This window comes from Oncorhynchus nerka, linkage group LG15 (assembly GCF_034236695.1).
Source record: "Oncorhynchus nerka isolate Pitt River linkage group LG15, Oner_Uvic_2.0, whole genome shotgun sequence".
Classification (NCBI taxonomy): Eukaryota; Metazoa; Chordata; class Actinopteri; order Salmoniformes; family Salmonidae; genus Oncorhynchus; species Oncorhynchus nerka.
The window spans coordinates 18,253,839-18,275,259 of record NC_088410.1 but is presented as its reverse complement, the minus strand read 5'-3'; the positions used below and the strand labels follow the sequence as shown (position 1 = coordinate 18,275,259).

General features: G+C 47.4%; 1 protein-coding gene across 1 annotated transcript; it reads left to right on the top strand.

Annotated features, from left to right (window-relative positions):
- Positions 1-306: 306 nt before the first annotated feature.
- Positions 307-21,374, top strand: cant1b (calcium activated nucleotidase 1b). Its single transcript, XM_065001168.1, has 6 exons — positions 307-679; positions 14,244-14,761; positions 16,645-16,771; positions 19,539-19,679; positions 19,761-19,964; positions 20,215-21,374. Exons 1-6 carry the CDS (start codon positions 322-324, stop codon positions 20,583-20,585), a joined length of 1,719 nt encoding a protein of 572 aa, XP_064857240.1. The 5' UTR covers positions 307-321; the 3' UTR covers positions 20,586-21,374.
- Positions 21,375-21,421: the final 47 nt, after the last annotated feature.

The window sequence follows — 21,421 nt, the reverse complement described above, 5'->3', positions numbered from 1 at the left end:
GCTTTCTTTTTGAGAAAATATTGGTGAGTTTCAGAGATGGGTCTGTCAGGGAAAACTGTGGTTGCAAGGGAAGTCGAGCCTTTTCATAACCCTCATATGAAACGTTATAAATAGGACCATTGTTTTTGGGGAACATAAGGGATATTGTGTTCGACCAGCCTTCTGACATCCATTCACGAGAGAATATCGCGCTCTAGAGACAACGCGTTGTTCAAGAACATTATTTTAATTCTACCGCGGCAGCAGTTCTATTCGTTTCGTTTGGAGTTTTTAGGGAAATATTATTTATCTCTGAGTCTGAACTGTACTGTACCCACTTGTATGGACTGTACAGGTTACCCGAGAAGGTCAGAGTCAATGTGTTCAACTCAGCGCGAAGGACAGAATATTTTAAGCAAACGCTGGGTCAAGCGACGCAGAAAGGAACGGACCAATCAGGACGCTCGTTGGGATGCGTCGGTCGGCGGCTGTGCGTCGTCATGCGCGGCAAGTTGGCCGAGTTTCCAGAGTTCATTCCGCTCGCGCCAGGGAAGCAGCGAGAAGGCGGAAGTCGAGCTGGCTGCCTCAACTCTCTTCCAGCGATGGAGCAGGGGGAGTAGGGACCGAGAAACACCGAAACACCGGATAACCTCCTCCAAACAGTCGCTACGGGGGGACGCGGAGACCTCCCTCTCACCCAGTGAGTACGGCCTGTCTAAAGTATTCCCAATAAGTACGGTCTGTCTAAAGTATACAAAGCCAGGCATAATAAAGTAACGGATAATTTCAACTGACATGCAGTCAGTCTGGAGGCGGATTTATCAATGCTATCCAATAAGCTAGCCCCTAATGCTAAAGGGTTTTTTGCACAAGTTAGCTAGGAGCTTGCTAAAAGAGGAATATACTTTCCGAAACTATTTCCGACCTTCTCTGACTTTTTCCAGTTTCCATTGATTGACAGTCATCCAGCCTTTGACGTAGCTCCTACATGTATCATAGCTAGACCTTGATCATGACTCTGTTCCGTTACTTTACACACAGGAGTAATTGGACGAAGGCGTCTACAGTGGAGGTTTGTTAATAATAAGAGCCCAGACGTTCTGTCTGAACATTAACACGCATCACTTGCGTACGGTTTTGGAAGCATAACCTTATATAAGCGATACATACTTTTCTCAAAACAAAAGGTGGGTTGGTGTTCCCACAAGGTCATATCTCCATGTTACAGCTGTTTACGGAAGACAGACGGAGGAATGCGGCATGCTAATTGGCTGTCTCGCATGCTCTGAACACCTGTGTGTAACAGAAGGCCGCCAGAAACATGTTGTCACTGAAAGATACTGTCAGCTGCGACTGTGATGAAGCCGGTTAAAACACCGTACAGTAAGTGTATATGTGTATGTGTTTTGCATTTGTGAAATTATTTTGTGATAGGAAAGTACGGGGCTTTATGTTTCTAGAACCATGTCGCAATTGAGAATCGATTGACGTTTAGATGGAGTATTTGGCTGTTTTGGCTGCAGAGATGGTCTACCTCTGAAAATAGCATACGGTCCTTGGACCTTAAGGAGTGAAGGTATCAAAGCTAACTAGTAGCTAGATACGCATTTGGTCAGTCTGCTAGTTTGACAGTCATTCGTTTTTCTCCAAGATTACTGGGGTGTAATCATTACACCGATTCCTATAGCAAAACGTTTAGTCTGCTGCAAAACGTTTTGCAACAGAAACCCTTTACTCCATAGAGATGGATGACTCATCTTTGTATCTGATGAGTTATAGTGTCTGTGACAGAATGAGCAGTGCCATTGAAGCCAACTCCATTTTAAAGTACAGTAAAACTTCAATTAGTAGGGTATCCCGGGCATATATTTGCTTGACATTTGTTGACTGTTTTCGTGCTTGCAAGTTAGCCCTCAGTGACAATGTCCATGTTAACAGTTTATATCCACGATGAGTCCTCTATCGATATATGGTTTACTCAAAATGGAAAACGCAAGCAAGAGTTTGTATTGGACAAATTTGGGTAGGTCCATTCCTGTTTAGTTCCTTTTTCTTTGTTTGCTTCCGTTTGGTTCTTAAACAGTTTCCATAATGAATACACCCCTTGTAGTCTGGCCTGATTTCTGGCTCCACCTCTCTTCCTGTCTTCGTGGCCATGATGTCTTGTTGAAGGGACCTAGGGGTGTATCAGGGGTGTCTGCTGGTTTTGTTATTTCCTTTCGATGTTTCCGATTCAAGACGTAGATGACCAGGTGATGGGAATCCATAACATGAGTGACATGTACAGGGAGCAGACAGTTCAACATAGAGGGGTCATGCAGATAGGACATTGATCCTGCTTGGTAGTATATCTGCTGTAAACTAACATCAACCAGTTTGAATCTAGGAAAACCAGTTTAAAGGAACACAAACTGGTTTGAGGCTAGTTTGATCAGATTTAGGAGATTTTCATCTGGTTTTAACTCACAATACTGTCATCAATATCCCATAGGTATCCCAAGCTGGAAACTAATAGCATCTGATTGATTTAGTGAAGGGGAGTCCAACTCATTCCATGGAGAAACCAGCTGACACTGGGCCATCTCCTTTCACCTTGTGTCCAGTTAAGACCTGGACAACCAGGTGAGGGGAGTCCAACTCATTCCATGGAGAAACCAGCTGACACTGGGCCATCTCCTTTCACCTTGTGCCCAGTTAAGACCTGGACAACCAGGTGAGGGGAGTCCAACTCATTCCATGGAGAAACCAGCTGACACTGGGCCATCTCCTTTCACCTTGTGTCCAGTTAAGACCTGGACAACCAGGTGAGGGGAGTCCAACTCATTCCATGGAGAAACCAGCTGACACTGGGCCATCTACTTTCACCTTGTGCCCAGTTAAGACCTGGACAACCAGGTGAGGGGAGTCCAACTCATTCCATGGAGAAACCAGCTGACACTGGGCCATCTCCTTTCACCTTGTGTCCAGTTAAGACCTGGACAACCAGGTGAGGGGAGTCCCTAACTAATCAATGTCTTAATTGATCAGTCAAATACAAGGGAGGAGCGAAAACCATCAGACACTCGGCCCTCCGTGGAATGAGTTTGACGTGTGCCCTACTTTTGACCTAGTATATAGGGAGTAGGGTGCCATTTGAGACACAGAACCTGTGTTATAACAGCCTATTAGCACATGGTGAAAAGTGATTCAATCACCATGAAACAGTGGTGGTTTTGCCTCTTTTGTGTTGTTTACTTCTGGGTTAGCGCTTCGCTCTTCTGTGTTGTTTACTTATGGGTTAGCGCTTCGCTCTTCTGTGTTGTTTACTTATGGGTTAGCGCTTCGCTCTTCTGTGTTGTTTACTTATGGGTTAGCGCTTCGCTCTTCTGTGTTGTTTACTTATGGGTTAGCGCTTCGCTCTTCTGTGTTGTTTACTTATGGGTTAGCGCTTCGCTCTTTTGTGCTCCAGTCAATCAAACATCGTTACCTCATTTACCTGTATTAGGTTACATCACCTGGCTCCTTCACAAATGGCACCTTATTCCCTATGTAGTGCTCTACTTTTGAACAGGGCACTATGGTAAATTAGAGTACAATATAGGGAATAGGGTTCCGTTTGGGAAACACTTGGTTTGGAGGTTCTTTTACTCAGTCATTATTGCAGTTCTACCTCTCCTCTCACTGGCTAGAGAGAGAGGGAGGGAGGGACGGAGAGAGAGAGGGGAGGGACGGAGGGATACAAGGACAGAGAGAGAGAGAGGGAGGGACGGAGGGATACAAGGACAGAGAGGGAGGGACGGGGAGAGAGAGAGGGAGGGACGGAGGGATACAAGGACAGAGAGAGAGGGAGGGATGGAGAGAGAGGGGGGGAGGGATACAAGGACAGAGAGAGGAAGAGATGGACCTCACTTGCTGGATGAGTGGGCGGCTGAAGAAAGGGATGTGTGAGGAGGAGAGGAATATGTCTGTTGCTGAGTGCTCAGAGAGGAGGAGGAGAAATGGTGAATAACAGAACACAGCTGGATCTGAGAGGGGAAGAGATCAATAGATTTCACAGCTGGATCTGAGAGGGGAAGAGATCAATACACCTCACAGCTGGTTCTGAGAGGGGAAGAGATCAATACACCTCACAGCTGGATCTGAGAGGGGAAGAGATCAATTACACCTCACAGCTGGAGAGAGGGGAAGAGAGATCAATATGTAGTGCTCACAGCTGGATCAATACACCTCACAGCTGAGAGAGGAAGAGATCAATACACCTCACAGCTGGTTCTGAGAGGGGAAGAGATCAATACACCTCACAGCTGGTTCTGAGAGGGGAAGAGATCAATACACTTCACAGCTGGATCTGAGAGGGGAAGAGATCAATACACCTCACAGCTGGTTCTGAGAGGGGAAGAGATCAATACACCTCACAGCTGGTTCTGAGAGGGGAAGAGATCAATACACCTTCACAGCTGGATCTGAGAGGGGAAGAGATCAATACACCTCACAGCTGGATCTGAGAGGGGAAGAGATCAATACACCTCACAGCTGGTTCTGAGAGGGGAAGAGATCAATACACCTCACAGCTGGATTCTGGGAAGAGATCAATACACCTCACAGGGAAGAGATCAATACACCTCACAGCTGGTTCTGAGAGGGGAAGAGATCAATGCTGGTTCTGAGAGGGGAAGAGATCAATACACCTCACAGCTGGATGGAGAGGGGAAGAGATCAATACACCTCACAGAGTTCTGAGAGGGGAAGAGATCAATACACCTCACAGCTGGTTCTGAGAGGGGAATCAATACACCTCACAGCTGGTTCTGAGAGGGGAAGAGATCAATACACCTCACAGCTGGTTCTGAGAGGGGAAGAGATCAATACACCTCACAGCTGGTTCTGAGAGGGGAAGAGATCAATACACCTCACAGCTGGTTCTGAGAGGGGAAGAGATCAATACACCTCACAGCTGGTTCTGAGAGGGGAAGAGATCAATACACCTACAGCTGGTTCTGAGAGGGGAAGAGATCAATACACCTCACAGCTGGATCTGAGAGGGGAAGAGATCAATACACCTCACAGCTGGTTCTGAGAGGGGAAGAGATCAATACACCTCACAGCTGGTTCTGAGAGGGGAAGAGATCAATACACTTCACAGCTGGATCTGAGAGGGGAAGAGATCAATACACCTCACAGCTGGTTCTGAGAGGGGAAGAGATCAATACACCTCACAGCTGGATCTGAGAGGGGAAGAGATCAATACACCTCACAGCTGGTTCTGAGAGGGGAAGAGATCAATACACCTCACAGCTGGTTCTGAGAGGGGAAGAGATCAATACACCTCACAGCTGGTTCTGAGAGGGGAAGAGATCAATACACCTCACAGCTGGTTCTGAGAGGGGAAGAGATCAATACACCTCACAGCTGGATCTGAGAGGGGAAGAGATCAATACACCTCACAGCTGGATCTGAGAGGGGAAGAGATCAAAAGATTTCAGAGCTGGTTTCTGTGGCAGCTGGTTTCTGTGGCAGCAGGTTTGGGTTTATACATGCAGTGGTGATTTAATGAGTGACTGCCTGAGTGAGAGTGTATTTGTGTTAGAGAGGCACATAGTTTTGTTTGGTCTCTCCTGCGTTAGTCTCTTGTGGTCGGCTACCTCAGTAAGTCCTCAGACTGGCTGATAACCTCATGATGATGCATCCTACTCTCCTTACCTACACAGCCAACCTGTTGACATCTTTTTCTTTTTAAACCTTTGTTTAACTAGGCAAGTCAGTTAAGAACAAATTCTTATTTACAATGACTGCCTACTCCGGCCAAACCCGGATGACGCCGGGCCAATTGTGTGCCGCCCTATGGGACTCCCAATCACGGCCGGATGTGATACAGCCCGGAATAGAACCAGGGTCTGTAGTGATGCGGTGCCTTAGACCGCTGCACCACTCAGGAGCTCTAACTGAAGTGGAATAGAACCAGGGTCTGTAGTGATGCGGTGCCTTAGACCGCTGCACCACTCAGGAGCCCTAACGGAAGTGGAACAGAACCAGGGTCTGTAGTGATGCGGCGCCTTAGACCGCTGCACCACTCATGAGCCCTAACTGAACTGGAACAGAACCAGGGTCTGTAGTGATGCGGTGCCTTAGACCGCTGCACAACTCAGGAGCCCTAACTGAAGTGGAACAGAACCAGGGTCTGTAGTGATGTGGTGCCTTAGACCGCTGCACCACTCAGGAGCCCTAACTGAAGTGGAACAGAACCAGGGTCTGTAGTGATGCGGTGCCTTAGACCGCTGCACCACTCAGGAGCCCTAACTGAACTGGAACAGAACCAGGGTCTGTAGTGATGCGGTGCCTTAGACCGCTGCACCACTCAGGATCCCTAACTGAAGTGGAACAGAACCAGGGTCTGTAGTGATGCGGTGCCTTAGACCGCTGCACCACTCAGGATCCCTAACTGAAGTGGAACAGAACCAGGGTCTGTAGTGATGCGGTGCCTTAGACCGCTGCACCACTCAGGAGCCCTAACTGAAGTGGAACAGAACCAGGGTCTGTAGTGATGTGGTGCCTTAGACCGCTGCACCACTCAGGATCCCTAACTGAAGTGGAACAGAACCAGGGTCTGTAGTGATGTGGTGCCTTAGACCGCTGCACCACTCAGGAGCCCTAACTGAAGTGGAACAGAACCAGGGTCTGTAGTGATGTGGTGCACCACCACTCAGGAGCCCTAACTGAAGTGGAACAGAACCAGGGTCTGTAGTGATGTGGTGCCTTAGACCGCTGCACCACTCAGGATCCCTAACTGAAGTGGAACAGAACCAGGGTCTGTAGTGATGCGGTGCCTTAGACCGCTGCACCACTCAGGAGCCCTAACTGAAGTGGAACAGAACCAGGGTCTGTAGTGATGTGGTGCCTTAGACCGCTGCACCACTCAGGATCCCTAACTGAAGTGGAACAGAACCAGAGTCTGTAGTGATGTGGTGCCTTAGACCGCTGCACCACTCAGGAGCCCTAACTGAAATGGAACAGAACCAGGGTCTGTAGTGATGCGGTGCCTTAGACCGCTGCACCACTCAGGAGCTCTAACTGAAGTGGAACAGAACCAGGGTCTGTAGTGATGCGGTGCCTTAGACCGCTGCACCACTCAGGAGCCCTAACTGAAGTGGAACAGAACCAGGGTCTGTAGTGATGCGGTGCCTTAGACCGCTGCACCACTCAGGAGCCCTAACTGAAGTGGAACAGAACCAGGGTCTGTAGTGATGTGGTGCCTTAGACCGCTGCACCACTCAGGAGCCCTAACTGAAGTGGAACAGAACCAGGGTCTGTAGTGATGTGGTGCCTTAGACCGCTGCACCACTCAGGATCCCTAACTGAAGTGGAACAGAACCAGAGTCTGTAGTGATGTGGTGCCTTAGACCGCTGCACCACTCAGGAGCCCTAACTGAAATGGAACAGAACCAGGGTCTGTAGTGATGCGGTGCCTTAGACCGCTGCACCACTCAGGAGCTCTAACTGAAGTGGAACAGAACCAGGGTCTGTAGTGATGCGGTGCCTTAGACCGCTGCACCACTCAGGAGCCCTAACTGAAGTGGAACAGAACCAGGGTCTGTAGTGATGCGGCGCCTTAGACCGCTGCACCACTCAGGAGCCCTAACTGAAGTGGAACAGAACCAGGGTCTGTAGTGATGCGGTGCCTTAGACCGCTGCACCACTCAGGAGCCCTAACTGAAGTGGAACAGAACCAGGGTCTGTAGTGATGTGGTGCCTTAGACCGCTGCACCACTCAGGAGCCCTAACTGAAGTGGAACAGAACCAGGGTCTGTAGTGATGCGGTGCCTTAGACCGCTGCACCACTCAGGAGCCCTAACTGAAGTGGAACAGAACCAGGGTCTGTAGTGATGTGGTGCCTTAGACCGCTGCACCACTCAGGAGCCCTAACTGAAGTGGAACAGAACCAGTGTTTATGTAACAGATTTTCTTTCCAAAATGGTTCCCTATTCCCTACATAGTGCACTGCTTTTCAACCCTATGGCCCCTGGTCAAAGGGCCTCAAACAGGAAATATGGTGCCGTTTTGGACACCGTCTCTCCTAGACCAGAGGCAGATAGCATCTAGGGAGACGCCACTCCACGGTAGTTGGTTCCACTTACAGAGCAAATGTGTGTTTCCCTGGGTTCAAATACTATTTAAAATCATTTCAAATACACGATCTGGGCTTGATTGAGCTTGCCTGGCACAGTGGAACCAATAGAATAGTTGCAGGCGGTCAAACCCCACCCATCTGGAACTAGAGATCAAACGCTAAAAGTCTTTGAAAGATTTCAAATAGTATTTGAACCCTGGTAGGTATTCTACAGTATTGTAGTGTCTAGCCCTTGCTGCCTGTCTTGAAGCATTGCGTGACTCAGTAGTACAAGTGAGTGGGTGCGTAACTGTGACTGAGGAACAACGGAACTAGTACCTACCTGTCCTCTACCTTTTAAGTCTGTTGCCCCTAGCAACCATGATGCAAGACTGGCAGAGAACATGTCATCTTGTTTGTAGCAGTACTGTACCACACAGACACAGAGCCCTCTCCAGTTTCAACTGCCATGACACCCTATTCCCTACATAGAGCCTTATGGGACCATGTCAACAGTCGTGCACTGCATACAGAATGTGTGTTCAGGTAGGGAGAAGGTGCCCCTAGATGCTGTTGTTGGGTCAGTTTGGCATTTTCCCTACTTCTAGTTAAAGATAGGACTGGGGTAGGTGAAGCTGATTCTGGATCTGTACCTAGTGGTAAACTACACCCAGAAGCACTGGTAGCCCAGGGTCGTATTCATTAGTGCAAACGTGTTGCAACAGGAAATGTAATGCAAAGTAAACTGAGATTCTTTCCTATTGGATAAGTTCAGTTTCTGTCTGTTTTCTTTCATTTAATGTGTAGTGAATACGACCCAGTCCTGGGGAGCCTTGTTCAGTCACTAGCTGGTTTAGTGAATACGACCCAGTCCTGGGGAGCCTTGTCCAGTCACTAGCTGGTTTAGTGTCTAGTGAATACGACCCAGTCCTGGGGAGCCCTGTTCAGTCACTAGCTGGTTTAGTGAATACGACCCAGTCCTGGGGAGCCTTGTCCAGTCACTAGCTGGTTTAGTGTCTAGTGAATACGACCCAGTCCTGGGGAGCCTTGTTCAGTCACTAGCTGGTTTAGTGAATACGACCCAGTCCTGGGGAGCCTTGTCCAGTCACTAGCTGGTTTAGTGTCTAGTGAATACGACCCAGTCCTGGGGAGCCTTGTCCAGTCACTAGCTGGTTTAGTGAATACGACCCAGTCCTGGGGAGCCTTGTCCAGTCACTAGCTGGTTTAGTGAATACGACCCAGTCCTGGGGAGCCTTGTCCAGTCACTAGCTGGTTTAGTGAATACGACCCAGTCCTGGGGAGCCTTGTCCAGTCACTAGCTGGTTTAGTTTAGTGAATACGACCCAGTCCTGGGGAGCCTTGTCCAGTCACTAGCTGGTTTAGTGAATACGACCCAGTCCTGGGGAGCCTTGTCCAGTCACTAGCTGGTTTAGTGAATACGACCCAGTCCTGGGGAGCCTTGTCCAGTCACTAGCTGGTTTAGTGAATACGACCCAGTCCTGGGGAGCCTTGTCCAGTCACTAGCTGGTTTAGTGTCTAGTGAATACGACCCAGTCCTGGGGAGCCTTGTTCAGTCACTAGCTGGTTTAGTGAATACGACCCAGTCCTGGGGAGCCTTGTCCAGTCACTAGCTGGTTTAGTGAATACGACCCAGTCCTGGGGAGCCTTGTCCAGTCACTAGCTGGTTTAGTGAATACGACCCAGTCCTGGGGAGCCTTGTCCAGTCACTAGCTGGTTTAGTGAATACGACCCAGTCCTGGGGAGCCTTGTCCAGTCACTAGCTGGTTTAGTGAATACGACCCAGTCCTGGGGAGCCTTGTCCAGTCACTAGCTGGTTTAGTGAATACGACCCAGTCCTGGGGAGCCTTGTCCAGTCACTAGCTGGTTTAGTGTCTAGTGAATACGACCCAGTCCTGGGGAGCCTTGTTCAGTCACTAGCTGGTTTAGTGAATACGACCCAGTCCTGGGGAGCCTTGTCCAGTCACTAGCTGGTTTAGTGTCTAGTGAATACGACCCAGTCCTGGGGAGCCTTGTTCAGTCACTAGCTGGTTTAGTGTCTAGTGAATACGACCCAGTCCCGGGGAGCCTTGTCCAGTCACTAGCTGGTTTAGTGAATACGACCCAGTCCTGGGGAGCCTTGTCCAGTCACTAGCTGGTTTAGTGAATACGACCCAGTCCTGGGGAGCCTTGTCCAGTCACTAGCTGGTTTAGTGAATACGACCCAGTCCTGGGGAGCCTTGTCCAGTCACTAGCTGGTTTAGTGTCTAGTGAATACCACCCAGTCCTGGAGAGCCTTGTCCAGTCACTAGCTGGTTTAGTGAATACGACCCAGTCCTGGGGAGCCTTGTCCAGTCACTAGCTGGTTTAGTGAATACGACCCAGTCCTGGGGAGCCTTGTCCAGTCACTAGCTGGTTTAGTGAATACGACCCAGTCCTGGGGAGCCTTGTTCAGTCACTAGCTGGTTTAGTGAATACGACCCAGTCCTGGGGAGCCTTGTTCAGTCACTAGCTGGTTTAGTGAATACGACCCAGTCCTGGGGAGCCTTGTCCAGTCACTAGCTGGTTTAGTGAATACGACCCAGTCCTGGGGAGCCTTGTCCAGTCACTAGCTGGTTTAGTGAATACGACCCAGTCCTGGGGAGCCTTGTCCAGTCACTAGCTGGTTTAGTGTCTAGTGAATACGACCCAGTCCTGGGGAGCCTTGTCCAGTCACTAGCTGGTTTAGTGAATACGACCCAGTCCTGGGGAGCCTTGTCCAGTCACTAGCTGGTTTGCATCTAATTTGCTGACAGATCTTCATGCAAATATTTTAAAAAGTAAAACATTTGATCATTTTCCCCACAGTGGGGTTTCCTCCAAACAGACTTGTTGTGGTTGATGTCTTGGTGAACAAAATGTACTTTTTAACTTACATTTCTATTTAGTACATGAAAACTTAAAGTTCAATGTGTTTCCATCACATGTTCCCCTCCGCGTGTTCTCTAGCCACAGCTGTCACATGCAGTGTGGGTAGGCTACCTACCATGCAGTGTGGGTAGGCTACCTACCATGCAGTGTGGGTAGGCTACCGACATTATGATGTTACTATGGACAAGAACAAGAGTTGTTTTATTAGTCAAGCAGCAGTGAAGCATCAATCATCACGTCACCAGAATCAAACCCTTGATATTTATTGAAAGGAGCATCAAGCTCATCACTGTGCACTTTCTCCCACACGGTGAAGTTGATTATAACTTATTTCATCTGTAGCCTAATAAACTGCATGCTGTCCTGAGTCGTAGTGGGAGGACCACACACACCATCTCATCACTGTGCACTTTCTCCCCACACGGTGAAGTTCATTATAACTTATTTCATCTGTAGCCTAATAAACTGCATGCTGTCCTGAGTCGTAGTGGGAGGACCACACACACCATCTCATCACTGTGCACTTTCTCCCCACACGGTGAAGTTCATTATAACTTATTTCATCTGTAGCCTAATAAACTGCATGCTGTCCTGAGTCGTAGTGGGAGGACCACACACACCATCTCATCACTGTGCACTTTCTCCCCACACGGTGAAGTTCATTATAACTTATTTCATCTGTAGCCTAATAAACTGCATGCTGTCCTGAGTCGTAGTGGGAGGACCACACACACCATCTCATCACTGTGCACTTTCTCCCCACACGGTGAAGTTCATTATAACTTATTTCATCTGTAGCCTAATAAACTGCATGCTGTCCTGAGTCGTAGTGGGAGGACCACACACACCATCTCATCACTGTGCACTTTCTCCCCACACGGTGAAGTTCATTATAACTTATTTCATCTGTAGCCTAATAAACTGCATGCTGTCCTGAGTCGTAGTGGGAGGACCACACACACCATCTCATCACTGTGCACTTTCTCCCCACACGGTGAAGTTCATTATAACTTATTTCATCTGTAGCCTAATAAACTGCATGCTGTCCTGAGTCGTAGTGGGAGGACCACACACACCATCTCATCACTGTACACTTTCACCACCCTGTGAAGTTCATTATAACTTATTTCATCTGTAGCCTAATAAACTGCATGCTGTCCTGAGTCGTAGTGGGAGGACCACACACACCATCTCATCACTGTACACTTTCACCACCCTGTGAAGTTCATTATAACTTATTTCATCTGTAGCCTAATAAACTGCATGCTGTCCTGAGTCGTAGTGGGAGGACCACACACACCATCTCATCACTGTGCACTTTCTCCCCACACGGTGAAGTTCATTATAACTTATTTCATCTGTAGCCTAATAAACTGCATGCTGTCCTGAGTCGTAGTGGGAGGACCACACACACCATCTCATCACTGTGCACTTTCTCCCACACGGTGAAGTTCATTATAACTTATTTCATCTGTAGCCTAATAAACTGCATGCTGTCCTGAGTCGTAGTGGGAGGACCACACACACCATCTCATCACTGTGCACTTTCTCCCCACACGGTGAAGTTCATTATAACTTATTTCATCTGTAGCCTAATAAACTGCATGCTGTCCTGAGTCGTAGTGGGAGGACCACACACACCATCTCATCACTGTGCACTTTCTCCCCACACGGTGAAGTTCATTATAACTTATTTCATCTGTAGCCTAATAAACTGCATGCTGTCCTGAGTCGTAGTGGGAGGACCACACACACCATCTCATCACTGTGCACTTTCTCCCCACACGGTGAAGTTCATTATAACTTATTTCATCTGTAGCCTAATAAACTGCATGCTGTCCTGAGTCGTAGTGGGAGGACCACACACACATCTCATCACTGTGCACTTTCTCCCCACACGGTGAAGTTCATTATAACTTATTTCATCTGTAGCCTAATAAACTGCATGCTGTCCTGAGTCGTAGTGGGAGGACCACACACACCATCTCATCACTGTGCACTTTCTCCCCACACGGTGAAGTTCATTATAACTTATTTCATCTGTAGTCTAATAAACTGCATGCTGTCCTGAGTCGTAGTGGGAGGACCACACACACCATCTCATCACGTGACTCCATGTTTACTTCCATATGATGTATAAATAACCAATATTTGCTGATAAAGGCGTTTCCACCACCATCTCTCACATAATACATTTTACAGACACCAAAAGATCCACCATGTCGAACGAACAAATTATCTCTCGGAATTAAATACAATTTTACAGAAGCGACCTGTTTCCATCTCAGCTGTCGTGATTTCATTTTCATTTTTATAAGGGATGACTTGACTGTGGGTTAAAACGTGGTTAGTGGAATGGATATTTTGACTAATTCTCAGCACCAGTTTAACAATAAACAGTGGACAATATAATGAATGAACAACAATGAACAATGAAATTAACATTTGCCCTCTTCCCTTTTCCAATTCTCTTTCCCCTTTTACCCACTGTCTCTCTGTCCATCTCTCTCTCTGTCCATCTCTCTCTCTCTCTCTCTCTCTCTCTGTCCATCTCTCTCTCTGTCCATCTCTCTCTCTCTGTCCATCTCTCTCTCTGTCCATCTCTCTCTCTGTCCATCTCTCTCTCTCTGTCCATCTCTCTCTCTCTGTCCATCTCTCTCTCTCTCCATCTCTCTCTCTCTGTCCATCTCTCTCTCTGTCCATCTCTCTCTCTGTCCATCTCTCTCTCTGTCCATCTCTCTCTCTCTGTCCATCTCTCTCTCTGTCCATCTCTCTCTCTGTCCATCTCTCTCTCTCTCTCTCTGTCCATCTCTCTCTCTGTCCATCTCTCTCTCTCTCTCTCTCTCTCTGTCCATCTCTCTCTCTGTCCATCTCTCTCTCTGTCCATCTCTCTCTCTCCATCTCTCTCTGTCCATCTCTCTCTGTCCATCTCTCTCTCTGTCCATCTCTCTCTCTGTCCATCTCTCTCTCTCTCTCTGTCCATCTCTCTCTCTGTCCATCTCTCTCTCTGTCCATCTCTCTCTCTCTGTCCATCTCTCTCTCTCTGTCCATCTCTCTCTCTGTCCATCTCTCTCTCTCTCTCTCTCTCTCTCTGTCCATCTCTCTCTCTCTCTCTCTCTGTCCATCTCTCTCTCTCTCTCTCTGTCCATCTCTCTCTCTCTCTCTCTCTCTCCATCTCTCTCTCTCTGTCCATCTCTCTCTCTCTGTCCATCTCTGTCCATCTCTCTCTCTCTGTCCATCTCTCTCTCTCTCTCCTCTTTCCCCACCTTCCCAGCTCCCTCTCCCTCTCCCATGTCCATTATCTCAGGGTATAATTCAGAGCCGGAACGTGGTGGTCCTGATGATTCCAGTTCCATGAATTCCCTACGGATCTCCGTGCGAGGCCTTCCTGCCCTGGCCTTCATGGCCGGCGCCACCTCTGACCCCCGCTTCCGCCTAAAATGGAGGGCCATCACCGTGGCAACACTCATTGCCCTCGCCCTGCTGTTCTACCTGCACCAGACGACGGGGGTCGGAACTGGCGGCAATGACGTCTTCGGCGTCTCCTCTGACCGCTTCCATCACCACGGTAACGGGGCGCAAAGCTGGTGGACGAACAATGACAATGAAATAAACAATAATGGTAACCGTCAACCGGTGGCGGCAGTGGGAAACAACGGCGGCGTCAACTGGAATAATAAACACTACAACGACACATATCCTCTCAGTCCCCCGGAGAGGATGGCGTCCGGGAGCATCCGGTACCGTATTGGGGTGATCGCAGACTTGGACACGGCCTCAATGAGCACCAAGGTATTTAAATCAGCTTAAAAACACACATTTCAGCTTTATCCGTAATTAGACTATGTTCTTTATTTTTTATTCTTTTTCATTTATTACATTTTATATAAAACATTTATTTTTGTTATTATAAATCTCTCCAATTTCGTGGTATCCAATTGGTAGTTATTCTTGTCTCATCACGGCCTTAGACCACAGCTAGCAGTGTGATTCAGAGCCTTAGACCACAGCTAGCAGTGTGATTCAGAGCCTTAGACCACAGCTAGCAGTGTGATTCAGAGCCTTAGACCACAGCTAGCAGTGTGATTCAGAGCCTTAGACCACAGCTAGCAGTGTGATGCAGAGCCTTAGACCACAGCTAACAGTGTGATGCAGAGCCTTAGACCACAGCTAGCAGTGTGATTCAGAGCCTTAGACCACAGCTAGCAGTGTGATTCAGAGCCTTAGACCACAGCTAGCAGTGTGATTCAGAGCCTTAGACCACAGCTAGCAGAGTGATTCAGAGCCTTATACCACAGCTAGCAGTGTGATTCAGAGCCTTAGACCACAGCTAGCAGTGTGATTCAGAGCCTTAGACCACAGCTAGCAGAGTGATTCAGAGCCTTATACCACAGCTAGCAGTGTGATTCAGAGCCTTAGACCACAGCTAGCAGTGTGATTCAGAGCCTTAGACCACAGCTAGCAGAGTGATTCAGAGCCTTATACCACAGCTAGCAGTGTGATTCAGAGCCTTAGACCACAGCTAGCAGTGTGATTCAGAGCCTTAGACCACAGCTAGCAGAGTGATTCAGAGCCTTATACCACAGCTAGCAGTGTGATTCAGAGCCTTAGACCACAGCTAGCAGTGTGATTCAGAGCCTTAGACCACAGCTAGCAGAGTGATTCAGAGCCTTAGACCACAGCTAGCAGTGTGATGCAGAGCCTTAGACCACAGCTAGCAGTGTGATGCAGAGCCTTAGACCACAGCTAGCAGTGTGATTCAGAGCCTTAGACCACAGCTAGCAGAGCCTTAGACCACAGCTAGCAGAGCCTTAGACCACAGCTAGCAGAGCCTTAGACCACAGCTCACAGTGTGATTCAGAGCCTTAGACCACAGCTAGCAGAGCCTTAGACCACAGCTAGCAGAGCCTTAGACCACAGCTCACAGTGTGATGCAGAGCCTTAGACCACAGCTAGCAGAGCCTTAGACCACAGCTCACAGTGTGATGCAGAGCCTTAGACCACAGCTAGCAGAGCCTTAGACCACAGCTAGCAGAGCCTTAGACCACAGCTAGCAGAGCCTTAGACCACAGCTAGCAGAGCCTTAGACCACAGCTAGCAGAGCCTTAGACCACAGCTAGCAGTGTGATGCACGCCTATTTCTTTGAACTGTTTTACTCTGAAGTGTGTGGTGATTTTAAGTTTACTCAAAAGAAAATGTGATTGGATTTGATGTTAATTCAACAAACTTATTTTATTTTAAGGAGCAGACGTGTTTAGCTACATCAGGGATTAATACAGTATTTCTTAATTTATGTTATTTTAGGAGTAGAATAAACTATTGATCTTCTGTCCTGTAGGGTCAGACGTGGTTCAGCTACATGCTAAAATAAACTATTGATCTCATGTCCTGTAGGGTCAGATGTGGTTCAGCTACATGCTAAAATAAACTATTGACCTCATGTCCTGTAGGGTCAGACGTGGTTCAGCTACATGCTATAATAAACTATTGATCTTCTGTCCTGTAGGGTCAGACGTGGTTCAGCTACATGCTAAAATAAACTATTGACCTCATGTCCTGTAGGGTCAGATGTGGTTCAGCTACATGCTAAAATAAACTATTGATCTTCTGTCCTGTAGGGTCAGATGTGGTTCAGCTACATGCTAAAATAAACTATTGATCTTCTGTCCTGTAGGGTCAGACGTGGTTCAGCGTCATGCGGAGGGGCCACCTGGTGGTGTCTGAGAGTGGGGACAGAGTGGAGGTGGAGTGGGACGCAGACAGCCTGACTCTGGAGAGCCACCTGGCTGAGAAGGGACGAGGTGGTTTTAATTACTGTGGTTCCATCTAAAATGGCACCCTCTTCCCTCTTTAGTGCACCACTTAGTAGTGCAGAAAACAGTGAATAGGGTGCCATTTGGGACCCGGACCATTTATTAAAATGGCTTCAAAGCTTTATTTTTTTTGTATATCAGCATTTGTCACAAATTGCTTTTAAAGCTGCAATATGTCACTTTTTGGGGCGACTTGACCAAATTCACAAAGAAATGCGTGTTATAGATCTGTAGTTCTCATTGACAGCAAGTCTAAGAAGCAGTAGATCTGTCCTGTGCGCTCTATTTCTATGCTTCCTGTTCTTAAGTTTTAGATTCTCTACGCTATACCTGCATTTTGTCACAACTACTAGAATTGTAGCAACCAGGAAATGGCGGAGTGATTTCTGCATAGTGCGTCTTTACAGTAACCCAGCCTAGACCCCAAAGACGAAGCAGAAGAGAATGGTTTAAACCAGGGGTTCTCAGGGACCCCCAAGTCATTCCATGTTTTTAATGTACTCCAGAGCTAGGACTGCTGATTCAACTTGTCAACTAGGTGAATCAGGTGAGCTAGTTCTACAATAGAATTGTGAAACGTCCGAGGTTCTATGAGGAGAGGTTTGAAAGCCACTGGTTTAAACCACTGTGTTGTTTTTTTTGCCTGGCTGCCAGACCACTCTGCTTCTGCTCTCTTGCCAACTCCTTATGGAACTGTCTTGCTTTGTAAGGAGTGGCTAGAGGGCAGAGACGGACTGGCAGCCAGGCTAGTATCACATAACAGTAGTTGGAATGTGTTCTCCTTTCTTCTGTCGTATGAGAAGAATAAATCTCCAGAAAGTATTCGTACTCCATGACTTATTCCACATTTTATTGTGTTACAGCCTGAATTCAACAGATGTATGTTTTTCCTCTCACCCATCTACACACAATACCCCCTAATGATTTCCTCTCACCCATCTACACACAATACCCCCTAATGATTTCCTCTCACCCATCTACACACAATACCCCCTAATGACAAAGTGAAATGTTTCTCACCCATCTGCACACAAAACCCCCTAATGACAGAGTGAAAACATTTATTGAAAATGAAATCCAGAAATATATTTTTTACATAAGTATTCACACCCTTGAGTCAATACATGTTAGAATAATCTTTGGCAGTGATTACAGCTGTGAGTCTTTCTGGTAAAGTTTCTAAGAGCTGTGCACAACTGGATTGTACAATCTTTGCCTTCTTCATTTTAAAATTCTTCAAGCTCTGTCAAATTGGTTGTTGATCATTGCTAGCCAACCAAGTCTTGCCATCGATTTTTAAGTAAATTTAATTCAAAACTGTAACTCGACCACTCAGGAACATTAACTGTCTTCTTGGTAAGCAACTCCAGTGTAGATTTGGCCTTGTGTTTTAGGTTATTGTCCTGCTGAAAGATGAATTAATCTGCCGGTGTCTGTTGGAAAGCAGACTGAACCAGGTTTTCCTCTAGGATGTTGCCTGTGCTTAGCTCTATTCCATTTCTTGTTTATCCTGAAAAACAACTCTGTCCTTAACAATTACATGCATACCCATAACATGATGCAGACACCACTATGCTTAAAAATATGTAGAGTGGTACTCTGTAATCCAATACAACACTTTGTATTCAGGACAAAAAGTGAATTGCTTTACCACATTTTTAGCAGTATTACTTGTTTCGTGCGTTGTTGCAAACAGGATGCATGTTTTGGAATATTTTTTATTCTGTACAGCCTTCCTTCTTTTCACTCTGTCCATTAGGTTAGTATTGTTGAGTAACTACAATGTTGTTGATCCATCCTGAGTTTTCTTCTATCACAGCCATTAAACTCTGCACCTGTTTTAAAGTCACCATTGGCCTCATTGTGAAATCCCTGAGCGTTTTCCTTCCTCTCCTGAGTTAGGAAGGACGCCTTTATCTTTGTAGTAAAAATGTCTAAAAATATTATTCCACTTTGACATTATGAGATATTGTGTGTAGGCCAGTGATAAAACAATCTCAATTAAAACTATTTTAAATTCAGGCTGTAACACAACAACATATGGAAAGAGTGAATACTGTCTGTACTTAATATTAATGAAGACTGTGCTGGGTGCATCGTATTGACCGGCTGATCATCGTATTGACCGACTGATCATCGTATTGACCGGCTGATCATTGTATTGACCGGCTGATCATCGTATTGACCGACTGATCATCGTATTGACCGACTGATCATCGTATTGACCGGCTGATCATTGTATTGACCGGCTGATCATCGTATTGACCGACTGATCATCGTATTGACCGACTGATCATCGTATTGACCGGCTGATCATTGTATTGACCGGCTGATCATCGTATTGACCGACTGATCATTGTATTGACCGGCTGATCATCGTATTGACCGGCTGATCATTGTATTGACCGGCTGATCATCGTATTGACCGGCTGATCATTGTATTGACCGGCTGATCATCGTATTGACCGGCTGATCATCGTATTGACCGGCTGATCATCGTATTGACCGGCTGATCATCGTATTGACCGGCTGATCATCGTATCGACTATTGACCGGCTGATCATCGTATTGACCGGCTGATCATCGTATTGACCGGCTGATCATCGTATTGACCGGCTGATCATTGTATTGACCGGCTGATCATCGTATTGACCGACTGATCATCGTATTGACCGACTGATCATCGTATTGACCGACTGATCATTGTATTGACCGACTGATCATCGTATTGACCGGCTGATCATTGTACCCCCAGGTATGGAGCTGTCGGAGCTAGTTGCGTTCAACGGTCACCTGTACAGCGTGGACGACCGTACAGGAGTTGTCTACAGGATAGAGGGGAACCAGGCGGTACCCTGGGTTATACTGACTGATGGAGACGGGTCTGTCTCAAAAGGTGTGTGTGTGGGGGGTCTGGGTAAAGTGTGGATCACCAGGACCATACTGTAATAACCTCTAACCCTTGACCTCTGTGTAGGGTTCAAGGCGGAGTGGCTGGCGGTGAAGGATGAGTGCCTCTACGTGGGTGGTCTGGGTAAAGAGTGGACGACCACTACCGGAGAGTTCATCAACGACAACCCCCAATGGATCAAGGTGGTGGGTTACCGCGGCAACGTGCAACATGAGAACTGGGTACCGCGTTACAACGCCCTGCGCAGCGCAGCCGGGATTCAACCGCCAGGTGAGGGAGGGGGGGAGGAGTCTAATACACCGGTCTTTAATCCTCTTGGTTCCTGGAAGAATGTATGACACACCCTTTATTCTTTGTGTCACGCTAACTCTCTCTGTTCCTCTGAAGATGTCACTTTCTATTGTCTTTCTCCGAGGCGACCTGATGCACCAAGTCAGTTGTGTGGAAAAACACTCCCTCGATCATCTCACCATCTCTGTCAACTGGGTTAATCTCACACTTTCTCTCTTTCTCCCTCCAGGTTACCTGATCCATGAGTCTGCAGCGTGGTCCGACCGCCTCCAGCGCTGGTTCTTCCTCCCCCGCCGCGCCAGCTCCGAACGCTACGATGAGATCGCCGACGAGCACCGCGCCACCAACCTCCTCCTCTCCTGCCCCTCGGACTTCCGCGAAGTCACCGTGGGGCACGCTGGACCCCTCCACCCAACGCACGGTTTCTCCTCGTTCAAGTTCGTACCGGACACCGACGATCAGATCGTACTAGCGTTGAAGTCGGAGGAGGACGCAGGGAAGATAGCGACGTACATCCTGGCCTTTACTTTAGACGGGAGGATGCTACTGCCAGAGACGAAGATAGGAGACCTGAAGTATGAAGGACTGGAGTTCATTTAAAATGGATGGGGAGGAGGGATGAAGAGATCCTGAGGAGAGACGAGGCATCCTTAGGAGAGACTGGAGAGATCCTGAGGAGGGATCCTTAGGAGAGACTGGAGAGAGGAGGGATGGAGAGATCCTTAGGAGAGACTGGAGAGAGGGTTGGTTTTTACAACTTACCAACATCACCTACCTGTGGCCTGACACACCTGTGAAGTAGTGTGATGAGGTAGGAGGACTCTGTTCCAGGAAGGGTTACAGTCCCAGTCATCACCAACAACGTTGTCCAGAGTTTGGTGACAAACACCCTAAGATTCTTCACATGGGCAACTTCCTGGCCCCCCAAATGAGTCTGGGTAATGTAGTCCACTAAGTTTGGGTTTAAACAGACAGCCCAATTCTGATGTTTTTACCAATCACATCAGATTTGACTGGTCAAAATAATTGGCTGCATCTCTAAACGCAGCCTAAGAAGATCTATGGTTGAACAGTGGTCAAACGCTCACAGGGTTGTGTTCAGTAGGCACAAATCGGAAAGAAACGTTTTAAAACTGAGCATTAATTACCTGAAGTTTTCCGTTATAATGTATTTATCTTTTTACGTTTGTGCCTTCTGAAGAGGACCCTTGTTAACACGAACTCACAAATGCAAAACTTAGATGACGTTGGGTTGTCAACATTTGCCATATGTTGAACAGACTACTGAATAAGATGCATGATCTTCTTACACCAGCTGTTATGTTAATAACTTGTTTTCTCTCTTTTAAAACAGAACAGCTCAGATTAAAATGTTCATTCTGGTTCAAAGAGTTGGTTGAATAATGGACAGCTTACCACAGAAAACATGGGTCACA

Coding starts and splice junctions, on each gene's coding strand:
- cant1b (XM_065001168.1), top strand. CDS start 322: ATGGACTGTACAGGTTACCCGAGAAGGTCAGAGTCAATGTGTTCAACT. Junction 680..14,243: donor GGAGACCTCCCTCTCACCCA/GTGAGTACGGCC, acceptor CCACCTTCCCAG/CTCCCTCTCCCTCTCCCATG. Junction 16,772..19,538: donor CCTGGCTGAGAAGGGACGAG/GTGGTTTTAATT, acceptor TTGTACCCCCAG/GTATGGAGCTGTCGGAGCTA.